The sequence below is a fragment of the Nipponia nippon genome, unplaced genomic scaffold (assembly GCF_047370975.1).
Source record: "Nipponia nippon isolate SJK-2023a ecotype South Korea unplaced genomic scaffold, ASM4737097v1 scaffold_15, whole genome shotgun sequence".
NCBI lineage: Eukaryota > Metazoa > Chordata > Aves > Pelecaniformes > Threskiornithidae > Nipponia > Nipponia nippon.
The window spans coordinates 9,820,271-9,840,817 of NW_028262331.1; the positions used below are offsets into that span (position 1 = coordinate 9,820,271).

General features: G+C 46.2%; 2 protein-coding genes across 10 annotated transcripts in view; one reads left to right on the forward strand and one right to left on the reverse strand.

Annotated features, from left to right (window-relative positions):
- The window catches only part of ACACA (acetyl-CoA carboxylase alpha), a 151,199-nt gene that overhangs the window by 130,569 nt on the left and 83 nt on the right, over positions 1-20,547 (reverse strand). For 4 of the 9 annotated variants that reach the window (XM_087751916.1, XM_087751913.1, XM_087751914.1 and 1 more), the window contains exons 1-3: positions 7,696-7,810; positions 3,022-3,068; positions 784-1,036 (exon numbers count right to left, since the gene is read on the reverse strand). In XM_087751916.1, coding sequence (XP_087608042.1) covers positions 784-1,010 — 227 coding nt within the window. In that variant the 5' untranslated portion in view covers positions 1,011-1,036; positions 3,022-3,068; positions 7,696-7,810. Of the gene's footprint in view, positions 1-783; positions 1,037-3,021; positions 3,069-6,146; positions 6,284-7,695; positions 7,811-10,824; positions 10,956-11,122; positions 11,353-20,114; positions 20,131-20,547 lie in introns of those variants that run through there. The other 5 variants (XM_087751910.1, XM_087751909.1, XM_087751911.1 and 2 more) reach the window with 5 other exon arrangements.
- CUNH17orf78 (chromosome unknown C17orf78 homolog) lies at positions 13,831-18,844 on the forward strand. The gene is made up of 7 exons (XM_087752360.1): positions 13,831-13,888; positions 14,166-14,246; positions 14,888-15,160; positions 15,630-15,743; positions 16,309-16,448; positions 17,281-17,448; positions 18,611-18,844. The coding sequence occupies exons 1-6, from the start codon at positions 13,831-13,833 to the stop codon at positions 17,425-17,427; spliced, it is 813 nt and encodes a 270-aa protein (XP_087608486.1). The 3' UTR covers positions 17,428-17,448; positions 18,611-18,844.

Sequence of the window (20,547 nt, forward strand, 5' to 3'; positions counted from 1 at the left end):
GAGAAAATCCCTATGGGTACATCCTGCAGTGGTATGCAACTCAGCAACACCGTAAAAATAAAGGGGCCTTTTGACACAAAAATATTAACGCCACGATCTCAAAAGCCCAACCTGATAGATCATTTGAGCCACAAAGAATTAGGAGTGAAACAGCCCTTCTCCCAGCTATGACACCAACATCTCCCTGAGCTACAAGCAGCAGCTACCATACTAAGTCTTGGCATATCACCACTTCGCAGGACACCAATCTTTCCTTTAACCACAAACAAAATTTTCTCTATCCCAAACAAAAGTATTCCGAGCAATATGGGGCCACTGATCTTACCCAGGGGTACTACCAATTCTTTGGCTACACATAAAGCATCAAATCCCACACAAAGACAAAATAAACAAATAACATCCTTGTTCTCAACAAACATAGCCCATCTAAAAGACACACACAAGTGAAAACTTTAAAGATCTCAGCCAACACATTTCAATTTTCTGAAAGCTGGGACAAGAGACAGGCAGTATAAGCAGGCCCACCATAACACTCAACAGCTGAGATGTCTGAAAGGTGCTTGAGGAATTTAGGCACAGGTATTTCATTAAAACCAATAGTAAATAGAAGGTTTTGATACAGATAAACATACAAGAGGTCATTTTGAAACAGAATGCCAGAAGACGTCTTGACACAGTAAAAACATTTGAACCCAAACTCAGAACCCAGATATAAAGTTGAATCTTTGGAAGGGATGGGGTAAAAAGACTGAAGACTGGATTTGACTATTATTTTATCCATACCTCATGTGGCTCGCCAAGCCATCTTGAGCATTAGAAAGTCCTAGATCTGAAAGGGAATCCGAGCAGACAGATGCAGGCGACAAAGACCTCTCTTTCTCCTCTAGCAGATCAAGTTTCACCAAGGAGCTCGTCTCATCTTCTGAGTTATCCTCTGACACGGAGCCAATAATAAAGCGAGAGTGAGGGTTCATCTCCGAGGGTTTAGTGGGTTGGGAAGACTCTTCCATGGCTCCTACGAATTGGGCTCTCAGCACTGTAAGGGGCAAAAGAAAGCGGAAAAACAAAACCTGAGGTTAATACCTGCGATTGCAGAACAAAGAAGAGGACAAAGCAAGGTTCACTTCTGATAGAAAATGCAATGTTAAAATGCCATGGCCGAACCCAGATAGGAATCCACAATCAAGAATAGTTACTTCTGCTATAATCATTGACTTTTCTGTTTGCCCAAGGACTATGAGATCAAAGCAGCTGGTCATTCTGATCTGTTGCAGAACCTGCTAGTTTAGACAAAGCTGCAGTAGTCACTTAAAAGAAAAAAAAAAATCACATACAAAGGCATGACTAGAAATCCACTATTTTTGTTTTACTGTTCTTCTTTGGTTAGTTAGTTATTGGTGACATTTAAAACCTGACTGGTTGTCCTGGGAAGCCTGCTCTAGCTGACCCTGCTTAAGCAGGGGGTTGGACTAGATGATCTCCAGAGGCCCTTCCAACCTCAGCCATTCTGTGATTCTGTGATTAAAAATTCGTATTTCAACAGCACCTGAACGCTGGGACTCATTGTGCTAGGTACTGCACGTAGCATTATTTACTGCTATTCAAATGATGGATTTGATTGGTCAAAAACGCCCTTTTCCCAGGCCTTCCCAGGTACAAGACACATTCTCTCTTACATTTTTTCAGAAGACCTCATGTTTTTTAGGATTCTTTTAGGAATCTGAGCTGACCCACTGGGAAGCAGATACAGCGTAACGGCCAGCAGCCTGCCAGCCAGGCGGGGCTAGGCAAGACCTAAGATCTGTTCAGCACATGAGCCCACCTCGAGCAGACACTTGGGCAAGAGAAAAAGAACAATCTGAACATATAGTTTGCCTCCTTAAAATATGATCTTGGCTTCCCACGCCAAGAGCTCAGGCACATCTCAAGACAGAACTGCTACCTTTGGGCTTAATGGCATGAAAAGTTTTAACTGAGGCAAAGTGACTAATTTTGAAGTTTTCACTTAGAGAAGCATCCACAGACTGGAACAACTACAGGATTAACTGTATATCTTATAAAAAACAATTTTCTAAGAGTTCTCTATACACATAACAGGTATAACACAAGCAGCAATTCATTTTAAGCAACTTCTTCCACATACTGTTGTGCCACCTGCTTTATCCTTAACCTGAAAAGATCAAGCTTTAGGAAGACTTCAGTCTTCAAAGCTCATTCAAGTCTGAGGATAAGCCACCGCCAGGATGACTTTAACAAATCTAACAACCCACCACTGTCAAAAGGAAAGGTCCCACTCCATTCACACCTACCTCTTCCCTTCTCCACCCCAGCTCTGTGCTCACATTGCCTGCTCCCCACCAGCTCTGGTGCTTTCCAGACCACCCTCTGATCTGATTCAACAAAATCACCGGAACTCTAACCAAGAAAACAAGGTAATTTCCTGCGAGGTTAGTGGGTGGAATCGGAGCAGCAAAGGGAGGGGATGGGAAGATACTGGTAAGGAATGATGGGGACCGAAGCAAAACCTCCCCTTTTTAGCAGCAGTGAGCTGTCAGACTGGCTCAGCCATCTTCTGTAACTTCACCCTGACTTTAACCTCTTGGTCCCAGATCATCCACATCCATTAGGGGATAGTATCTACTTTATGGTAAAATATTGGAACTTAGTGGCATGATTTACAATTGTCAGAGGAAAATACAGAAGTTCAGGTCTCTATTTTCCATTAGAAAAATCATTACATAGAGAGAGAAGAATCTCTTAATACAGGGAACTCTGAGTATCAAGATTCAGTGTTGTTCCAACAGGGAATGAATGCATTTTCTTCAAAATTAAAAAAATAATAAATTCAACTGAGAAAGAGCATGACAGATGGAGAAAACAAAGGAGCACCTCACAGCACAAAGACAGGTGGGACAGGGAATAAACATTTGATATGCCTTGCTCTGCCTGACTTCGATGCACTTAGATGATAACTATACATAGCTGGAAATCACATCATTATAAAATTAAGAATGCACTAACCTCTTGTTATTCTTGCAATCTGAGCAGTTATCCACTTCCAAAACGAACTGGAAAAGAAAAGAATTACCAAGTAAATATTATTATTATGAAGAAGAATACTCTGTGTGTGTTTTCCCAACTGTACCAATCTTTGAACACAAACCTGTCATGAAGAAAGCACAGGTACAAAACGGACTAGATCGCTTGCTCCGGGTCACAGAGCAAACCTGAAACTGCAATGGCCAAGCCGTGGCACGTCCTGCTAGTCCACCGTTGTGGCAACTTCTGAGCAATGTGTTAGCACACACCTGATCATCCCACATATATTTTAGTCTTGCTTCCAAAAGAAACTACACTTTGTGCCAGTGCTCTCTACTTAGGTCAAACTTTTTTCCTCTGTCAACTTCTGAACCTGCTGGCTGACTTCAGCCAAATTTGATGGGCAGGAGTAAATCTCAATGATCATTAGAAATCTCGTGAAGAACTGGTGGCTAGAAGACACAGCTGACATACCATATTTTTACACAAAAAAGCTCAATAGTTTACGTGTAAAACAAAGCGTGATACAGCAATACAGACAAGGACGAGACGAAGGGACATTTATCTCAGGGCCCCGTTCTCCCAAGAGGTACTTCACTATGCAGAAAGGACTGTTTTCACACCCTTAACTCTCACGCCACATTGAGATCCTAAACCAGTGGGAAAACCTCGTCAGTCCTGCTAATTATAGCCATGTTATGCCAAGTACAGGGATGCAGCATAATTGGTTTGATATGAACATGACAGCTTTCATCCGGTACCTTAGCAAAACCGGACCACGTTATAACACAAATAGGACACGATAGTAGTTTTAATTGGAGCACAGACAAGTAATTTACAGACAGTGCAATCCTTAAACACCATGCTCTTTCTTTTCATCAGTAACTGAGAATTAAAAACTGATCCAACTGGCTTATGCACTTTTACCATGAATGTACTTGACTGAATTATTTAGATCAAACCCTGTGTTGACATCACTACTCCCACAAACTCCAGTTTCACTGGGGCCATGGGCAGTTCATTTTACAGAGACCTACTTAACCATTTTATGACTGAAAAGCCGCAAATATCTGTCGGACCCAGGCATTACAAGGGTGGATCGATCTGCCTTGTTTGAGCGTAGAGATGGAGAAGAAGGGGAAGCATGACTGTAAAGTCGGCATACCTATCTGTGCCGTGCAGAAACTAAACCATAGAGGAGGATTTCTTTAACTGGGATGCTCGGGCAGGACTTATAGCTCAGATAGCACAAAGTTTAATCAAATTTTGTTTGTGCATATAAACATGAAGGCAATGTTTATGTGTATATTTATCCTGGCATCAGATCACTCCTAAAGAATTTCATCCAGACGGATTTACTGTTGGCACGGTTATCAGCGCTGAAGAACCTGGGATACAGCCAAACTAACTTCAACCCTTTCTTCATGAAGAAAAACTTTTTCTAATTTCAAGAACTTATACGTTAATAAGCAAGTTTCAAGGCTTTTTTTTTTTTCTAAGCAGAGAAGGAAACAGAGGAACAGGCAGTGAAGCGTTTCACTCAAATACTCCATGAGAAAGCACCAAACCAGTGCCAAGGCTCCTGATTCCCAATGCCACGCTCAAATAACTCAACTCGAACACCCTGTTTGCACAACTCCTTTCAAAAGCAGGCAGTTATCCGTGAAGCCCCATTCAAGTCCCTTTACCAACACACTTCCAACCCCTTGTAGTCCAGTCCCAAAGTCATGAGTTCCACTAATGTTTTGCAATCAGCTGGTAACTCAACACTGCACTGAATTAGACATAAGCTCAGCTTGTTCTCAGCATGCTCAAATGCTTTATTCATATTTAAATGAATTTCAGCATTGTCTGGGGTCAAATAAAATGTAGACTTTCTCAAAGATCTCCTCACAGAAGCCTTTTGCTTTCAATGCTGCAAACAGAATGCGCAAGTCTCACCAAACCTCTGCATGTCGTATTTGCTGTCCGAAACGTAGCGGCCATAGTTTCTAACAAACATCCTGAATTCAGCTGACCACCAAGACAACGTTCGTGTACCACTAACCATTGCAGATGTACTGTTTGTTTTAATGATGTTGAATTAGACCCTAAAAACCAAAATTGTCTGGATCCTTAATTATATACAGCCCCTACACTTATTTTTGCAGGTGCAATAGCTGTCAAACAGGCTAACTTTTGTAGAGAGACTGAAAAAAACCCCTGTCAATTACAGAAGCATAGAGATTGCGAATTTGATCCTGCAAAGATTAAAGAACAGGTAACATCATGCACTCTGAGCCTCCTCCGTTACGTAAAGATGTTTAATCACAGTCGAACCTTTACAGAACCTGAGCCACGCTGTCCTCCCTCCTCCTGAAGAAATCAGCTCACACCAGAGGTCTGAAGATACACGGCACTTTCATAACTCCCCAGCTCTGCAGACATCAAGGTATTTAAGACCCAAATCGTGTTCACACTACAAGCAATGAAAACTCTGCAATTCAAATTCAAAAAGTAACGTACCTGGGTTTGCCTGAGGTGAAACTAAACCCAATTAACTTCTCCACAGCTCTACTACTACCATTAGTAAAATTTTTGGCTTGATAGTAAAAGGCACATGTAAAAATATCAGACTTTAGAAGTTTTATAACAGTTTCACTTTAAGATCATTTTTATTATTATAAAATACACCTAGGCATGAAACTTACATAATGTCAGTTGGAAATTAAGTTTCTAGTTTTCTCAAACCACCCCATTCTGAAGACAATTACACTACTGAAAAGAACATTATTATTTCAGTGTAAATGAGTTGTAGGTTCTTTCAAAGACTCGGAATAGCGCCTCTACAATATTGATAAGTCATATAAAAAGGAAATTAACAAAACTAGTTTTATTTAAAGGCCTCCTCTTCAAAGCCCAGGGATCTGTGGTATTGCTGATCAACACAAATAATTTTAAAACAATAAAATGGACGTGTATTTTCACCACCCTAACTGAATGAACACAGGTAATAGAAAACACAGGAACAAAAAAGGTAAAAACAAAGTAAAAATAGATGGTATCTGCGTAACACGTTAACTACTTAATTGCTTTTACTGAACGTAAAAAATCAGCAACATGCTCACCTATACCAGGACTGGAAGTGAGTTTCCAGATCAGGAGAGGGTAAAGAGACGATTTTTGCAGCAAGCCAGGCCACCAAGCATCAAACCATTCACCTGCAGAGCTCCTTGCCTGCGCTGTTCTGTCAGGCCAGCTGCCGCTGCATTTTAAGACTCGCTCAGTCTCAAAACGTGGCCGGCCTGTATCTCTACGCAATCGGTGGGCCGCTATTCAAGCTCTGCTCCACCCAAGCCAAGCCTCCTGGTTAATAATTGGGCATTGCTTCACTTCCGATCCTAAAACGTTCTCAGCAAATATCAAATACCCCGCAAACTTCTTTTGCTTCTAATGTATTGGAAGGTACTTCACAAACTGTATGTCCACAGGCTAGGAGTTAGCTTTCAGACACATAAAGCTAAATATAAAAGTGGAATATATGCTTCCTAGCTCTCCTCAGATAAAATATGTCTGTGTCACTTCCAAAAAGAACAGAAAGATTAAAAAAAGCTCGTATTTACAGCTATTCTAGTTTGCTACAACACTCAAGACTGTGTCTAAATCCCACTGTCTGTGAGAGAATTGGGCATCACTTAAATGGTTTGCTGAGTATCTACAACCTGCTAAATTGGAACAGACTACAATTTTACTTTGGATTTTTTTTTAACGTGGTATATTTCATTTTAAAACTTTCGCAAGAAGATTTAGGAGGCACCACGAAAGGAGAGACAAGAATAATAATTTGGTTTGTTCTGCTGCAAATCTGCTTTTACGACTTTATTACTTTTAAGCACCCCGCAGCACCTTCCAGAAGGCATTCCCAGGGCTCCTTTCAGCCCCTCTGAAAAACCAGGCCCCAAATTCTTCCCTTAAGATCCTGAAAACCCATCGGAGACAGAAGAAGGCTGACAATAAAGAAGAGGGATGCCTAAGCTGGCAATCCGAGCGCCCCACGCTCCAGTCCTACGCTGATCTGGCGGCTCCAACACGCTCGATTTTATTTTTTTGTGAATTAACTCGCTCGCACAAGGCAAAGCCACAACCCACTTGTTGCTCCGCGCTGGAGCAGCAGCCAAGGCGCCCGCCGGGTCCGGCGGGGGTGGGGGGGAGCCCCGCCAGGCCACAGCCCAGCAGCGGACGGGAACCACACGCCCCTGCCGCGGCACGGCGGGTCTCCGGCGGCCTTCCCGCCGCCCCGCGGCACCGGGAGGAAAGCGGGCGGCTCTTCCGGCCGGCAGCAGCGGCTCCGCGCCGGGCGCCCGCCCGCGCCGCATCCCCGCGGCTGGAAGCCCCCTTCCCGCCCTCCGCATGCGGAGCGGGACCGCTCCGGGCCGCGCCCCGGCCGAAGGCGGACCCGGGCGGCCGGCAGCCCCGGAGCACGGCGGGCGCTGGCAAAGCCGGCGGCGCGACTCGGCACGGCACGGCACGGCACGGCACGGCGCGGCGCGGCGCGGCGCGGCCCGCGCTCCCCCCGGCCCCGGCGCCGCCCGCTCCACACGCGTCCCTCCGACCCTTCATCGCGCGGGCTCCCGAGCCCCGCAGCCGGCGGCGGGCCCGGCGGAGCGGGGCGCTCACCTCAGGGTGCCGGGCGCTGCGGAGGCGCGGCGGGCCCCCGGCCTGGCGCTGGGCAGCGGAGCTGGCGGGGGCGCGGCCCCCCCCCTCCCCGTTCACCGCGCGGCCCCGGCCCCGCCCCCGCGCCCGGCGCCGCCAGCGCGGTGGTGTGATGCGAGGGGTTACCTCAGGTCAGCAGCCTCCGACCCCGCCCCCCCCCGGGCCCGGCCCTGCGCCGCTCCCATTGGCTCTCCAAGGGAACGCGGCGGGGGGGCGTGACCAATCAGGCCGAGCGCGCGGGGCGTGGCCAATGAGGAGATGCCGATGGTCTGAGCGGCCGGCTCGGCGCGCCCACTGGCTGCCGGCGCGGGGGAGGCGCCGCTGGCGGGGCTTGATGGCCCCCCCCGGGCTCTGTTGGCGCGGCCCGCCGCCCCCCGCATCGCCGTGTTTGGGGGAAAGGCCCGCGGTGGGGGCTGCGGGGCCGGGAACGGGGCCCTGCCGAGGCAGCGGGGCCTGGCCCGCGCACGGGCCCTGCAGAGGCAGCGGGGCCTGGTGCACGCAACGGGCCGGAGAGGGCGGCGGGGCCCGGGGCAGCCGGCCAGGCCCAACACCCGCCGGCGCCCGGGCCCGTGAGAATGGCAGCAGGGCCGGCACAGGCTGCGGGACCCCCGGCCAGCCAGGCCCTCGCCCACGGCGGCCGCTGGCCCTGCAGCGGAGCGACCCCGGCCCGCACAGGCAGGGCAGCGGGCCCAGCGCCTCGGAGGAGCGACGCTGGGGGCGGGCAGGCTGACCCGCCCCCCCCCGGGGCACAGAGCCGATAACGCGCGGCCAGGAGGCTGCGAAGGGCCGGCCCCTGCCAGAGCGGTTCCTGCTTGTTCTTTGACCTTTAGCCGCTTGTTCTGTAGGTGGACAATGGTTTAAAGAATTACCTTCTGCTTTTGTCACTTTTTAAGTTTCGTATAAAGACTGCTCCGTTACAGGAGCTGAAATTTAAATCAAAGGAGCAATGCAAGTTTTAATTCCTAATGCTGCTGGAGCTGGTCGCCTGTGTGGAGAGACCCTCTTGCTGCTGGGAATGCAGCGGTGCTGGGGGTACAGAAGCATAAGTATCTGTGCAGACAGTTTGGGGGTCTATTCAAACGAGGACATGGTTTAGTGGTGGACTCGGCAGTGCTGGGTTAACGGTTGGACTTGATGATTTTAAGGTTTTTTTCCAACGTTAACGATTCTATGATTCTATGAAACAGTGTTCAGGCAGGGCTCGTCACCGTCAGCACCTCCCTGCAGCGCTCAGAGGGACGTAACCAACACCCGTACGTCACCTTCCTCTCCTTCGTGGGGAAATAGGGTTTTGTTGTATAATTTACATGTGCACTGGGCTCCCTATTCCTGCACTTCCAGGAAAGGGTGATGCCGGGTTTGAGAGGATGCCCCTGGGAGAGCTCCCGGCTCTGGGGCAGCAGCCTCTGGCTCACAGAAACTTCACTGCAGCAGCAGGAATGGTAACAGAACAGTGAATTTCCTCAGCCACCGACTTCAATTTAAAACTGCAGGCAATTTTTTTTTTTTTTAAAATGTGTTTTAAGACCGAGCCGACGGTTACCGGGGACATGAGACTGTGCTCTACCGGGAACCAGCGCGCTGGCTTGGGAGCGCACGCTGGGATACGTGCCTACTGCAGGCAAGTATTACACATCTGGAAAATCTTACTGGGGCTTTGTAGCTTTGTGGTTAATAATATTATTAGGGAGAACAGACCATGTTCTCACCTCCATCAGGACTAAATCTGGAAAATTGTTCAGGGCATGGACATTTGTATTTATATCTCTATAGGGAAGTCTTTTATATAAAGAATCTTCCTCCATTTAAGTATTTGTATGAAGGAGCTAAGAGAGAAGGCTAGTCAATGTTAGCTTAATCATACGCAGTACTAAATCCCAACTCATGCAAAAGTGAGGGGGAGTGCTTGGCATGCTGAGGGATTGTGTCCTAAATCACTGATAATAACTATATACCGAACTTACAAAATCAGAGATTACGACAGGTGCTTAGTTCATCCCATCTAGTGTTCTGAGTACTCTGGTCGTGCTAAAACCTGCATGCTGCTTGTCTGCCCTGCCCATTTCCTCCATTCAGTTAATAAATACTATTGAAATACTGCTGGAGGAGTGATTGCTACATATAATTAAATCCTGTAGCAACTCTCCCGTTCAAGGGCAAAGAGAGAAAAGAACATGTGAAAACAGCATATGAAATACATTAACCTTAAAAATAAAGCATGGATTCAGGAGGTGCTTTTGAAATTAAACAGCAGTAATATCCCTGGGCCACCCTCAGCTTTGCTGGCCCTAAAGCAGCACTTCATTTATCATTTTAACATTAACGGTTGGGCTTTTTCACAGATGGATCCTAGGGCACGTCATACAGAAGGGCAGTTGTTGGTAGCCTATATACGTACAGCACAGAACAGATCCCAAAATATTCCATTATGTGAATTTTACACAAGCAAATAAAAGCTTTGGGCCTTACATCTTTCGCACCTGCTCTTACCCACTGAAGCCAGCAAGAAAATCTCGCCTCCTTGTAAACAAGTGTTGGTGGAACACCTTTACAAGGAAAGACAATTTGGGAGGAATTACAGTAACTGATTGGGCATACACTGCAGGGTAAGGAATACCCAACAATTATTTTTGGCCAGGCTGAATCAATCCCGCGTTTACGACACCTGGTGCCTTTTGCCGACTTACATAGGAGCAGAAACAGGTTCAAAATTTCCCTCAATTCTAGATTGAAATAGTACAAAGGACTGGTTAAAAATGCATTCAAGCTTTAAATTGTGGGCAGCAGTAATGTGTGTTTTAATGCAAACATACTGTTTCACAAAGTTCTGACATACTTTCCAGTAGTTTTATCAGATTTTGAATTGTAACTGTATTTCTGCTTTGGGGGGAGGCGATTGGTTAAATGCCCGTCCTTTTTCTATTATATTCAGAAATTGGACACAGTACGTTATTTACTCCTACGTGACTTACGAGTGCATGCGCTGTTACGTGTGCAACCCCGCCCCTCCCCACATTTCCTCAGAAAACCGAGTGTAGCCTTAATATTGCAAGTAAATAATTTCCAAAAAAAATACAGGGAAAATGTTATTACCTTTTATGACACCGGGTTAGGGTTTCACGTCTCTTCTCCGGGCTCTGATAACATCACCAGTGCAAACACAGGAAAGATCATCCTAGGTTAGGGGGGTCAGCGACGCCATCCATCCTGGCACAACTCGCGTCCTGGCAGGCAAGTAAAAGAGAGAAAGGTCAGGCAGCTTTTTAAAGCAAAATCATGGTTTAGCTATTTAGAAAATATTACAGAAGATTTTAAACATCAGAAATGAAATGTTAATCCTTGCAACACTGACAATATCTGCCTGTTTTCAAGGACAATCACTAACAAATACCTCATTCTCTCCAGTTAGCAGGTTAGCTGCCATCGCTAACTCGCTCCACAAGATGTGCTGTTATTGGTCCTAAGTTTTCTTACAGCTTCAGGAAGCGCCCTAAATCATCTTGTAAAACTGCAAAGTTAGGTTTGTCTCGGCATTCCCAGCCCAGGAAGAGAAGCAGCACAACTAACCAGAAAGTGAAACTCAGCACTGTGGATGGGATGGTGAACATTTAGTAACGGTATTAAATAAGCACATCAAAAATAAACATTTAGTTGCCTGAAATTATTTATAATCTAATTCTCTTTCCAATATTTTTGAATTTTTATTTACAGGCTGAGGAATTTTGGATTCCTAATGATTTCTACCTTGAGAAAGTTGCATAAAAATTATGAAGTATGCAAATACAGCTTTAAAAAGGGATACAGAAGTGAAGTCTCTTACCCATCTTTCTTTAAAAAAGAAAAAAAAAAAAAGAAAAAGTTTGGGTAAGACGTTTCTGATCAGCTGAGTGAGAACACACTCATTGACAAGATGATGAAATCCTCCTCTATAAAGGATCCTAATAGGTCTCCCTTGGAGATCTATGCACTGCATTTCACAAGCAGAGAAATGTGAATGAACATTTTTATTTTATTTTGCATCAATATGCTATTTCCAAAATAAAAGATTCATTCAACTGGATAAGCATTTAAATGTGTTGATTTGCAGCTACATATTCTTTGTACTACGCCTGGGGGGGGGATTGGGGGGGTTATACTTCTCAGGAAAATTCACTTTTTTTTTTTTTACACTGGAAACTGGTGAATGGTATCCTTAGTCTACATTCATTCTTTATGGTTGGTGTCGAGTTGCAGTTTATGGTAACTGGATGCCAATTATGAACAAACACAGCACTTCAGAAAAATACTTAACACAATCATAAATATGAGGGCCAAATTATCAGGAAGCCCTCCTAGGTATGAAGCAGATCAAACGTATCTCACGCTAGCCATGGTCTTTGAGATTCTAGAACTATCTTATCTTTTCACACCTTTACCATAGTGGTGTTGGGTTTTTTTAATTCTACTATTGGCTTTTCAATTTTAATTGAAAAAAAAAATCATTGAACTAAAGCAGCTGAATACACTAAAATAAAAAACACAGTCTCCATATCTGCAGAAGAGGCAACTGCAATGAGAATGTTTTCTATACCACCTGATAGATTGGAAATATTAAATATTTATACTAAAATCCATCCTTACCCACCATGAATATCTAAACAAAATAGGCATGCAAAATAAATATTGACATGCGAGCCCTTGCCACTCCGTTTGCTCGCTTTTTAAACTTAAACATCTTCTGGCATTATCAATGCTTATGAAAACGTTTTCTTGAGTCTCTGGAGTATCAGTCATTTGAAATGTCAGGCGTTATTTCAGATTGAACAACAATATTCTGTCGGGGACATAAACCTGTGGTTATTCAGCATTTAAAAGCCAGAGGCTTTGGAGAAAAAAGTGATTTCTATCGCCACCTTGTGTCTAATACAGAAAACGCCAAGTCTTCAAAAACACCCAAAGCCTGAAGAAATCTCACCAGGACTTTGTGATGAGAGCTGCAGACAGTAGCCTGATAATTTTCCCACTTATTTCTGGGTGCTGCCTTTGTGTATCGCCTCTGAATTTGCTGGGCGCAGCTGCCCCGGGAGCTACTGCATTTCACCCAGCGGCACATGGGGCTCAGCCTGGGCTCCCTCCTAGCTCCTGGGAGCAACCTGCACCAGGGCCAGCAGGTAATCACAGGCTGCCTTCACTTCCTAAGCAGTTCTAGGCTTTATCACCAACCTAAAAAGCCCGAAATGGCCTGGGACCAGCCTGCTTGGCATCACTTCTCCCCACGCCAGAGCTCCAGTGGAAATCCCTGCCAGAGCTGGGGACCCCTTGCAGCACTGTCCTTGCCCCCCGTTCAGCGCTGCCCTGGGCCAGTGGGAAGGCTCATCTTTACCAAAGACCTGCGAGGGCAGGCGATGCCGGTGGAGGGATTACATGGTGCTGGTTTTACTTCACCCAAGCGGCATGCCTTATTTAGCCACGCTTGTGCACCGAGGCTCGCCCTTGGCCCGCGGGTGTTCAGGGCCTGGGCAAGCTCGAGCGCCCCTGTGGCTCGCAGGAGGTTGCTGAGGACCCTCTCTTTGGGGAAGAAGGCTTTGGGAAAGGGTTCTGTTTGCCCCGCAGCAATGGGGCGGCTGCCATGGGGCCCCGTTCTAGAAGGAGCTCAGCCCCACAGCAACCAGCGGCCCCCAGCCCGCACCAGGACCCCAGCGTGCCCCGGACCTCTCTCCCACGGGACACCACGTTTACCCGTTTCACCCATTTCGGTGCTTAACTCTGGGACTCGTGTTCAGGACCAGCGTTAATTTGTGACATACCTACTGAAAGGAGATTTGACCAACAGATACAATTTTTTTTCAGGTCCATTTTTTACCAAATTCCATGTTTCTCCCGATTGGATTAAAACTAGAAATTAGTACAATCTACAGTGAATTAAGGCTCTAACTTTAAACCTTCCATATGTTGAGCAGGGTAAAGGTGCAGGATTTTGAAAAGGAATATAGGATTACAGAGCTATTCGGGAATCTCTACTATATCAGCTCGGTATCTGCTTAAACACCTTTACAACATTACTCAAAGGAAGCAGTAAAGATAAAAAGGGCTTCAAAATTGTCAAGAGAAGATGTAATTATGCTCACAATATTACTATTTGGCTTAGTGTTTGTGCACAACAATCTCAGCAGAAAAGGTGAGTTGTTCACATCCTTGCAAATTCTAACTGAGTAAAACTAAGGATTTTGTAAGAGACTAACTTATGTAATACTGGGAATAAATATATCTTTGTATGTTCACTTTCTCTCCTCTACCATTCGCTGAACTAAGCCTTTAATCCATACGCCCTCACCTCAAATTCTTGCACCTTTGCTGTCAGCAAAACGTTGACATTTAAAATTAGTTACTAAAAGAGGGTAGTACTGACTTAACTGTGCGTTGTAATTAAAGCGGTTCATCCTTCATTCCCTCAGACCCCAGAGACTACGAATGTCATGTGGAAAACGCCTCAGAAATATCTGGCAGCACAAGAAGCCTGAACATCTTCCTGCAAGGTAAGAAGTCCATGGAAGAGGAAAGCTGTCAGGGCTCTTAACGCCTGGTTAACATTTTCAGCCGTCTCAGCTACTCCTCAGCCACCTGACCAAAAAGGATACAAGAGGTTGTGCAAAATTTTCGCTCTGTTTTGCTAAAAACCAAAGATACCTTTATAGTAACCTTTGATGGGTTGTGTCACTTGGCCGTCAGTAATTACGCATAAAACCTGAAACTTTCAGATTTCAGCATCTGAGCGCCTCGATTCAGGGCCTCAGCTCCCACACAGCCTTTTGAGTCCCCGAAGGCAACAGGGACCCCAAAGAGAGGGGGCTGCCTGTTGACTATTCGGGGAGCTGCCCATAGGTAGCTATGTTGCTATGAAGTTAGACACTGAGAATGTTGTCCTCCGGCATGTAACAACTTACTGTGCTTGAGCATTAAGAATAAAGCTAGTCCGACAAAAAAGAACCACCAAAGGGATTACACACAGAGAACCTGCTTGAAATTTCCTCATCGTAACATTACCAGCGAGCTGCCTCTGAAGTTCCTTTACAGCAGTACATCCCTCACAGATAACTCTGCTGGCCTGAACCTTTTGCAAGAAGAATTACAAATAATTTAAGAGAAGCCATTTCTAATGTTTCTTATCCTTTTCCAGCCCCTGGGATAGCAGCAACCAAGGGGAAGTTAAGCAGAACCCAAAAAGTCATCACTCTGGAATGCTTTAGTCTTCAAAGCCCCGTGCAAGTAAATCTGCTGTATTTGGAGAAGACACATGGAGATTTGAGAAACCAGAGAGTACAGAAATACACCCTGCAGAGCCTGAAAGTTGTCGCCCGTGCAGACAGGAAACCTGCTATCGGCCACTCCTGCGTCTTACAAACACGCCACAGAAAAAAGTTTCAGAGAAAATTTATTCTTCAAGAAAAAGGTAAAAAGTTCCATGTAGCAAATATATGTTTAGGTATGTCAGAGGATGGCAGTGTTGAATTTCATATAGCTGATACCTTAGCAGTTATTGAAAAAAAATTATTTGTAGCTTTCTATTTTTTTTTAAAAAAAAAGAACTAGGAGAAAGTAATGATCCAGAATTAACACTACTGAAAGCTTCAGGTTTTGGAACAATTCCCTGCTGTTGTTTTCCCTTCTTTTGGAAGGGCCAGGAGGTTTTGGCAAATATAGTTTCCAATATTAATACATATAGAAAATTCTGTACATTGGGAAATTGCATACAAGCAAGGAAATTAACTGTCTCTAGTACGATACTGCAAATTGCCAGGTACACTGCCACCTCTTGCCAACTGGGTCAGTGTGCAAGTAATTCTAGCCTTCGATTGCTGCTGGTTTTTCAGTTTAAACGGAAACAAACACTTAGTTTTAAAATTTCTGTTTATTTCCAGTGTTTCTAGCAGGGATATCAAATTGTGGTATAACAGCAAAGCTGCCCAAGCTGAAAGTTTTTGCAGAGGGTTTGACTGTCCTGCATGTGCACCAAGAAAACCAAACTTTAGAGCGTAAGTACCAATTTTCCCTCCAGAGTCACAAAAGTAGCATAGCAGTAGATGTAAAGGATAGAAAAACTGGCTTTCACACACACAACTTTGACAAAGTTCTCCCAAACAGCAATTTCTTTGAACAGCAGTATTGCCTCTCCCAATAAATGCACTGGCCCAGGTGCTTTGTGAATCCATGGCTGTAATAAGAACACAGTATTCAGGCAGTGACTTTCACAAGAAGTTACCCATGTTTCAGTGTGCCCCATGAGGGCTCCTACCTTCCCTTAAAAACCTCACCTGACTTCAGCGGGAAGTTCCAAGCCTTACCGCTGTGACTGGGCTTACACACCAGTTTCATCTGGGAACCAGGCAGGAACTGAAAGATATTTGAAATATTTTAAAGTAAAATGTTTCCAAGATTCTAGAGAGATTTACAGCTTCCTGTGAAAGCCTCCAGGAGACTCTGAATTGTTCCTCTGCTCTGGTCCACCAAACTGAGCCCAACCTAACCAAAATGAAGAAAATTTTGAACTGTCAAAGACTTGTAAACACATTTTAAATATTCTTCTCTATCTCATTTCAGAGGGAATTCCATCCACAAATGAAAAAGATCTGCTGCACAGACAAAAACTAAGTATCATCATTAAAGTGTTCATCGCTTGCATCCTGTTAGCCTTCGCACTACCCTATATCATGTTTGTTATATGTGAAATTCCCTGCCCGGTAAGTTTTTGAACATGATAGCTTCTCATCTCAATCCCGCCCCCATCCAGAATACAGCCTTGTACGTATGGCTCCTGAGTTGAAATATGTTTACCGAGTTCTCAGGAAGGGAGAACTGTCTTTGCAGATATGGACAGAAGCTGTGTGCTCAAGACAGTGAGACAAGAAAAATAGATGGTCTGAGATTTGCAGACCTCCCGAATTCACTGTACTACGATGACCACAACCACCTCACTCAAACTTCTTGACATAGCAGGACACTGCTCTTCCTAGAGGAAACCTCATTCCTCCTTCTCAGCAGGGATTAGCAGCAGAATAATTCACTAGCTCCCTGTCAACCCAGTTACTGGTTTATGGGAGGCATGTCTGATCTTTGGTTGCAATCAACGGCTCCCTAAATTACTGCTGTCAATGTGAGGCAATTCTGTCAAAAAGCAGACGAGAACAACCTTGTGCTCTTGTGCACGGGCAGCTGCTGGCCAGCTGGGAGAGGTACTCCTGATGCCAGAGGAAGAACAGTTTAGGGGTGGAAAAGAACAGGCAAGACTTTCGAAGGACAGGTAACCCTCTCTAGTCTGCTAGGCTGCAGGATGAACTGCTTAAGCATGCTGGTTGAGGGCGTATATACGAGAGGCAGATACTGAGAACAAAAGACATCAGGGGCTGCGATATGCCAACTTCCTTCTGTAAAGCTGTACTACTTTGACGCCGCAAAATCCAGCAGCATTCACCATGGCCCCTCCAGAAATACATAGCCTTTTTTTAGTTTTGCACAGCTGGTACTCCCCACCATCCCCTACAGACCCCTAACTGCTTTTGTTTCTTTCCCGAGTGCTTGTGCCCGGACTGGATCAACAGCATATGCCGCCGCAGAAGCAGCCCGCCTGCAGCCCGCGTCCCAGTGCATGAGCAAACAGCAACACTGCTAACCCCGTTTCTGAAGGGCATGGAACAGAAGCCACTGGAAGCTTTTGCCTGACTCTCAGCCTCCCTTCCCCAGGTACTACTGGTCAGCGTCAACCAAATTTGACCGAGGGACAGCAGGCCTCAATGCAAGCAAGTTTCCAAGTGAAGGTCTGATTAGGTAGTAAGGAGACAGCCAAATCCATCCCTGGGGGAAGCTGGGTGGGCTCAGCCGTCCCCATGCTGGCTGGCAGCCATCCGACAAGCCTTGCGTGCCTCCTGGGCAAACAGCACACGCAGCATGTGCCATCGTGCCCGTGGCCACGAGCGGAGACAGGAGGGAGCTAGGTGAGACAGGAGGGAAGCTGGGCCTGTCGGCGTGGGGAGGACGTATGGGGCCAGTCTGGGCTCATCCAATCTGCTCTTCGCAGGGTGACCTGGGTTTACGTGCATCTAAGCAACAATAATTGTGCTTGAAGATAGACCTGTCCTTTCCCCCTCAAGAAATTAAATAACCCTGAAATATTAAGGTGCCTTTTCATGAAGAAATGATTTAATCTTGTGCTTCCTACCCCATTAAGTGAACTGCTGAGGTTGAACAGTTATACTCTACTCCCACCTCTCACTGTGACTTGTGATTGAGTCACTTAACTTCAGCGTACCCAGTTACTTGTCTGTCACCAGCTCTAACAACTGCCTTGCAGCGAGACCAGAGAGCTTAGCCCTGCCGACACACAAGAAGCCCTCTGGATATTACACATACAGAACAAACCGCTTGAGAGCATTTAATTTGCAGAAATTATCAGTAAATAATTTCAAATGGCAAATGAAAATTACCTCATTTGTTAAAACTTCTGAGTAGAAAAAGGCAGCATGTGAGCACATTATTCATTACAAATTATCCACTTACATCTTCTCGGAGTGTAACTGTAGTGAGAAATGTGCTACAGTGAGAGGTCTGGAAATTGAACTGAGACCCTTAAGAGCCATTTCACACAAGCCATTGAACAGCCACCAGGTGGTGACACCTTTGCGCCTCTACCAAGCTGAAAACCACTTCAACAGGCTTAAGGCAAAAGACTTTTTATGTCATTGCTCCCTCCAGGAGACATGAGGCGTGCTGTAACTTCCCTAGGCCAGTTCAGCCAGGAGATGTCGCACCACTAAATTACTGATCTGAAAAACGCGAGCACTGGTGTAAAACTCTAGGAGTACGGTTGTTTAACATTCCTCACGAATATTTTTTCTTCCCTTGGCAGACAGATGCATAATAGCAAGACCCTTACAAGAAAAGATCCAAAATCATTGTCACCCACGAAACCGACCCATGAAAAGCTGCAGGCCTCAGAGGAACACCCTTTTTACCTGCGAAGATGCACCACCTTTCCCTCACCACTTACTGGAAACAGCAGAAAACAGCCGCTGAGAAGACACCCATATGCTGATTCCTTCCATTAACTACCCAGATTCTTATTCTAATTCCCAGATACAGGAAAAACCCGTTGGCATAAGCAATAAATATTTCATTGACATTCCAAACTCTGCCTCTCCCAAATTCTTAATTTTTTTCCCATAATTTTTCACATGCATTTGGGGCCTGGGCAAGAGGAAAAGGAAATAATTTTCAGTATTTTTAGTCTTGCAGTTAAATAGTTCAGACAAGAAGCATCCACGTAGCAAACTCATCCTAGGATACCAGACCTTCTCCTCCAGCCTCCACAGGAATAACGCAGATATTAATTATTGAGCTTTAGCCTTTGCCTAGGTCTGAGTAGGTGCACATTTTCATGTGCTGATAGAAAATGAATCTCTGATCTATTTGCAATGTTCTTACATCTAATGCAATCTTCAGCTCTCAGACATCAACTGCCGAGGGCTACATCTGTCTGCTACAGAGAACAGCTCTCAAGTTCTCATGCAAAGGATTAAATGCTTCAGAATCTGCATAAATGAATAGAACCAGCCTTCGAGCCTCGCAGTGAACAACATACCACTTCCCCCCAGCGATGCAGATCTTGTTAATCTAAATCAACATCATGCATGCTCTGAGGAGCACCAGAAGAATTTCACACAAAATTAGTATCTTACAACTGCATAAAAAATGTTGCACAGAAACAGTAACGACAGGAGTGTTTTGTGGGAGAGGTATGGGGTCACTGAGCTATGTGGGGTAGACACAGCCCTGGCCGTGGCAGGTGTTCCAGGCAGGTCGCGTTTACTGCAAGAACAGCACCCAAGTATAAATATTTGAAATCCATTAAATACCAGTTACATTTGCCAGCACCAGGGCACCATAAACATACAGAGAATCTCCTTAATATCCACGTTAAACCACGTTTTAATTGTCAGCACTGCTGCTACAGTTGCACCAGGCTCTGAATGAGTACCGTGTCCCCACAGGAACACAATACAGCATACGAGGTGACGAGAGATACCGCAAGGTGTGTATTGCCACCGTGCCAGGCTGGCTGTGCAGACCGTCTAATATGAAAACAAACGACCGTTTTACAGCAACTAGCTAAATCATTCCTGAGCTTTAGGGTTTTATGCAATGCAAGACTCATTAAGCCCCTTTCAGATCCCTCTGACTGGGTGTTCTCGACAAGCCCAAGCCCACATGTGCGCCCAGTTCACACGGACAGAGCAGCGTGCATGGGAGGCAGCCACGAGATGGTGTAGGCAGGGTAGCGCCTGCGGGCAGACAGGGCAGGGACCGGAGAGCCCTTTCTCATGTCAAAGTCAGCCAAGATTCGCCTTTGCTACCTCAGAAACTTAAAGGATGAACCCGAGAAGATGATTTCATTGGCAGGAACGATCCGAAAGCTGATTTACTGACGGCTAAAAGAAGGAGATTCAGTTCTTCCCCGGTGCAGCACAGCGCTGCATCCGAGGGAGAGCTGAGGCCGCCAAGGCCCCTTCGTTACGCACCGCACCGCACCGCACCGCACCGCACCACGCGGCCTCGACAGCGGTGGACAAACGGACGCGCGCCGGTGTCAGCCGCGGGGCGGACGGGGCACGGCGACCCACCGCAGGTCGGGCAGAGCTCCCGGCGCTTGGGAGCGCTCCCCCGCCGCGCTGCAGGCCCGCCGCCGCCGCCCCCAGCGGTCCCGAGGGGTCCCCGCGCCGAGGAACGGCGGCGGCGGCCGCCGCGCCCCCCCGGGAGGGGCGGGGCGGGGCCGGCGGCGCGCGCGGG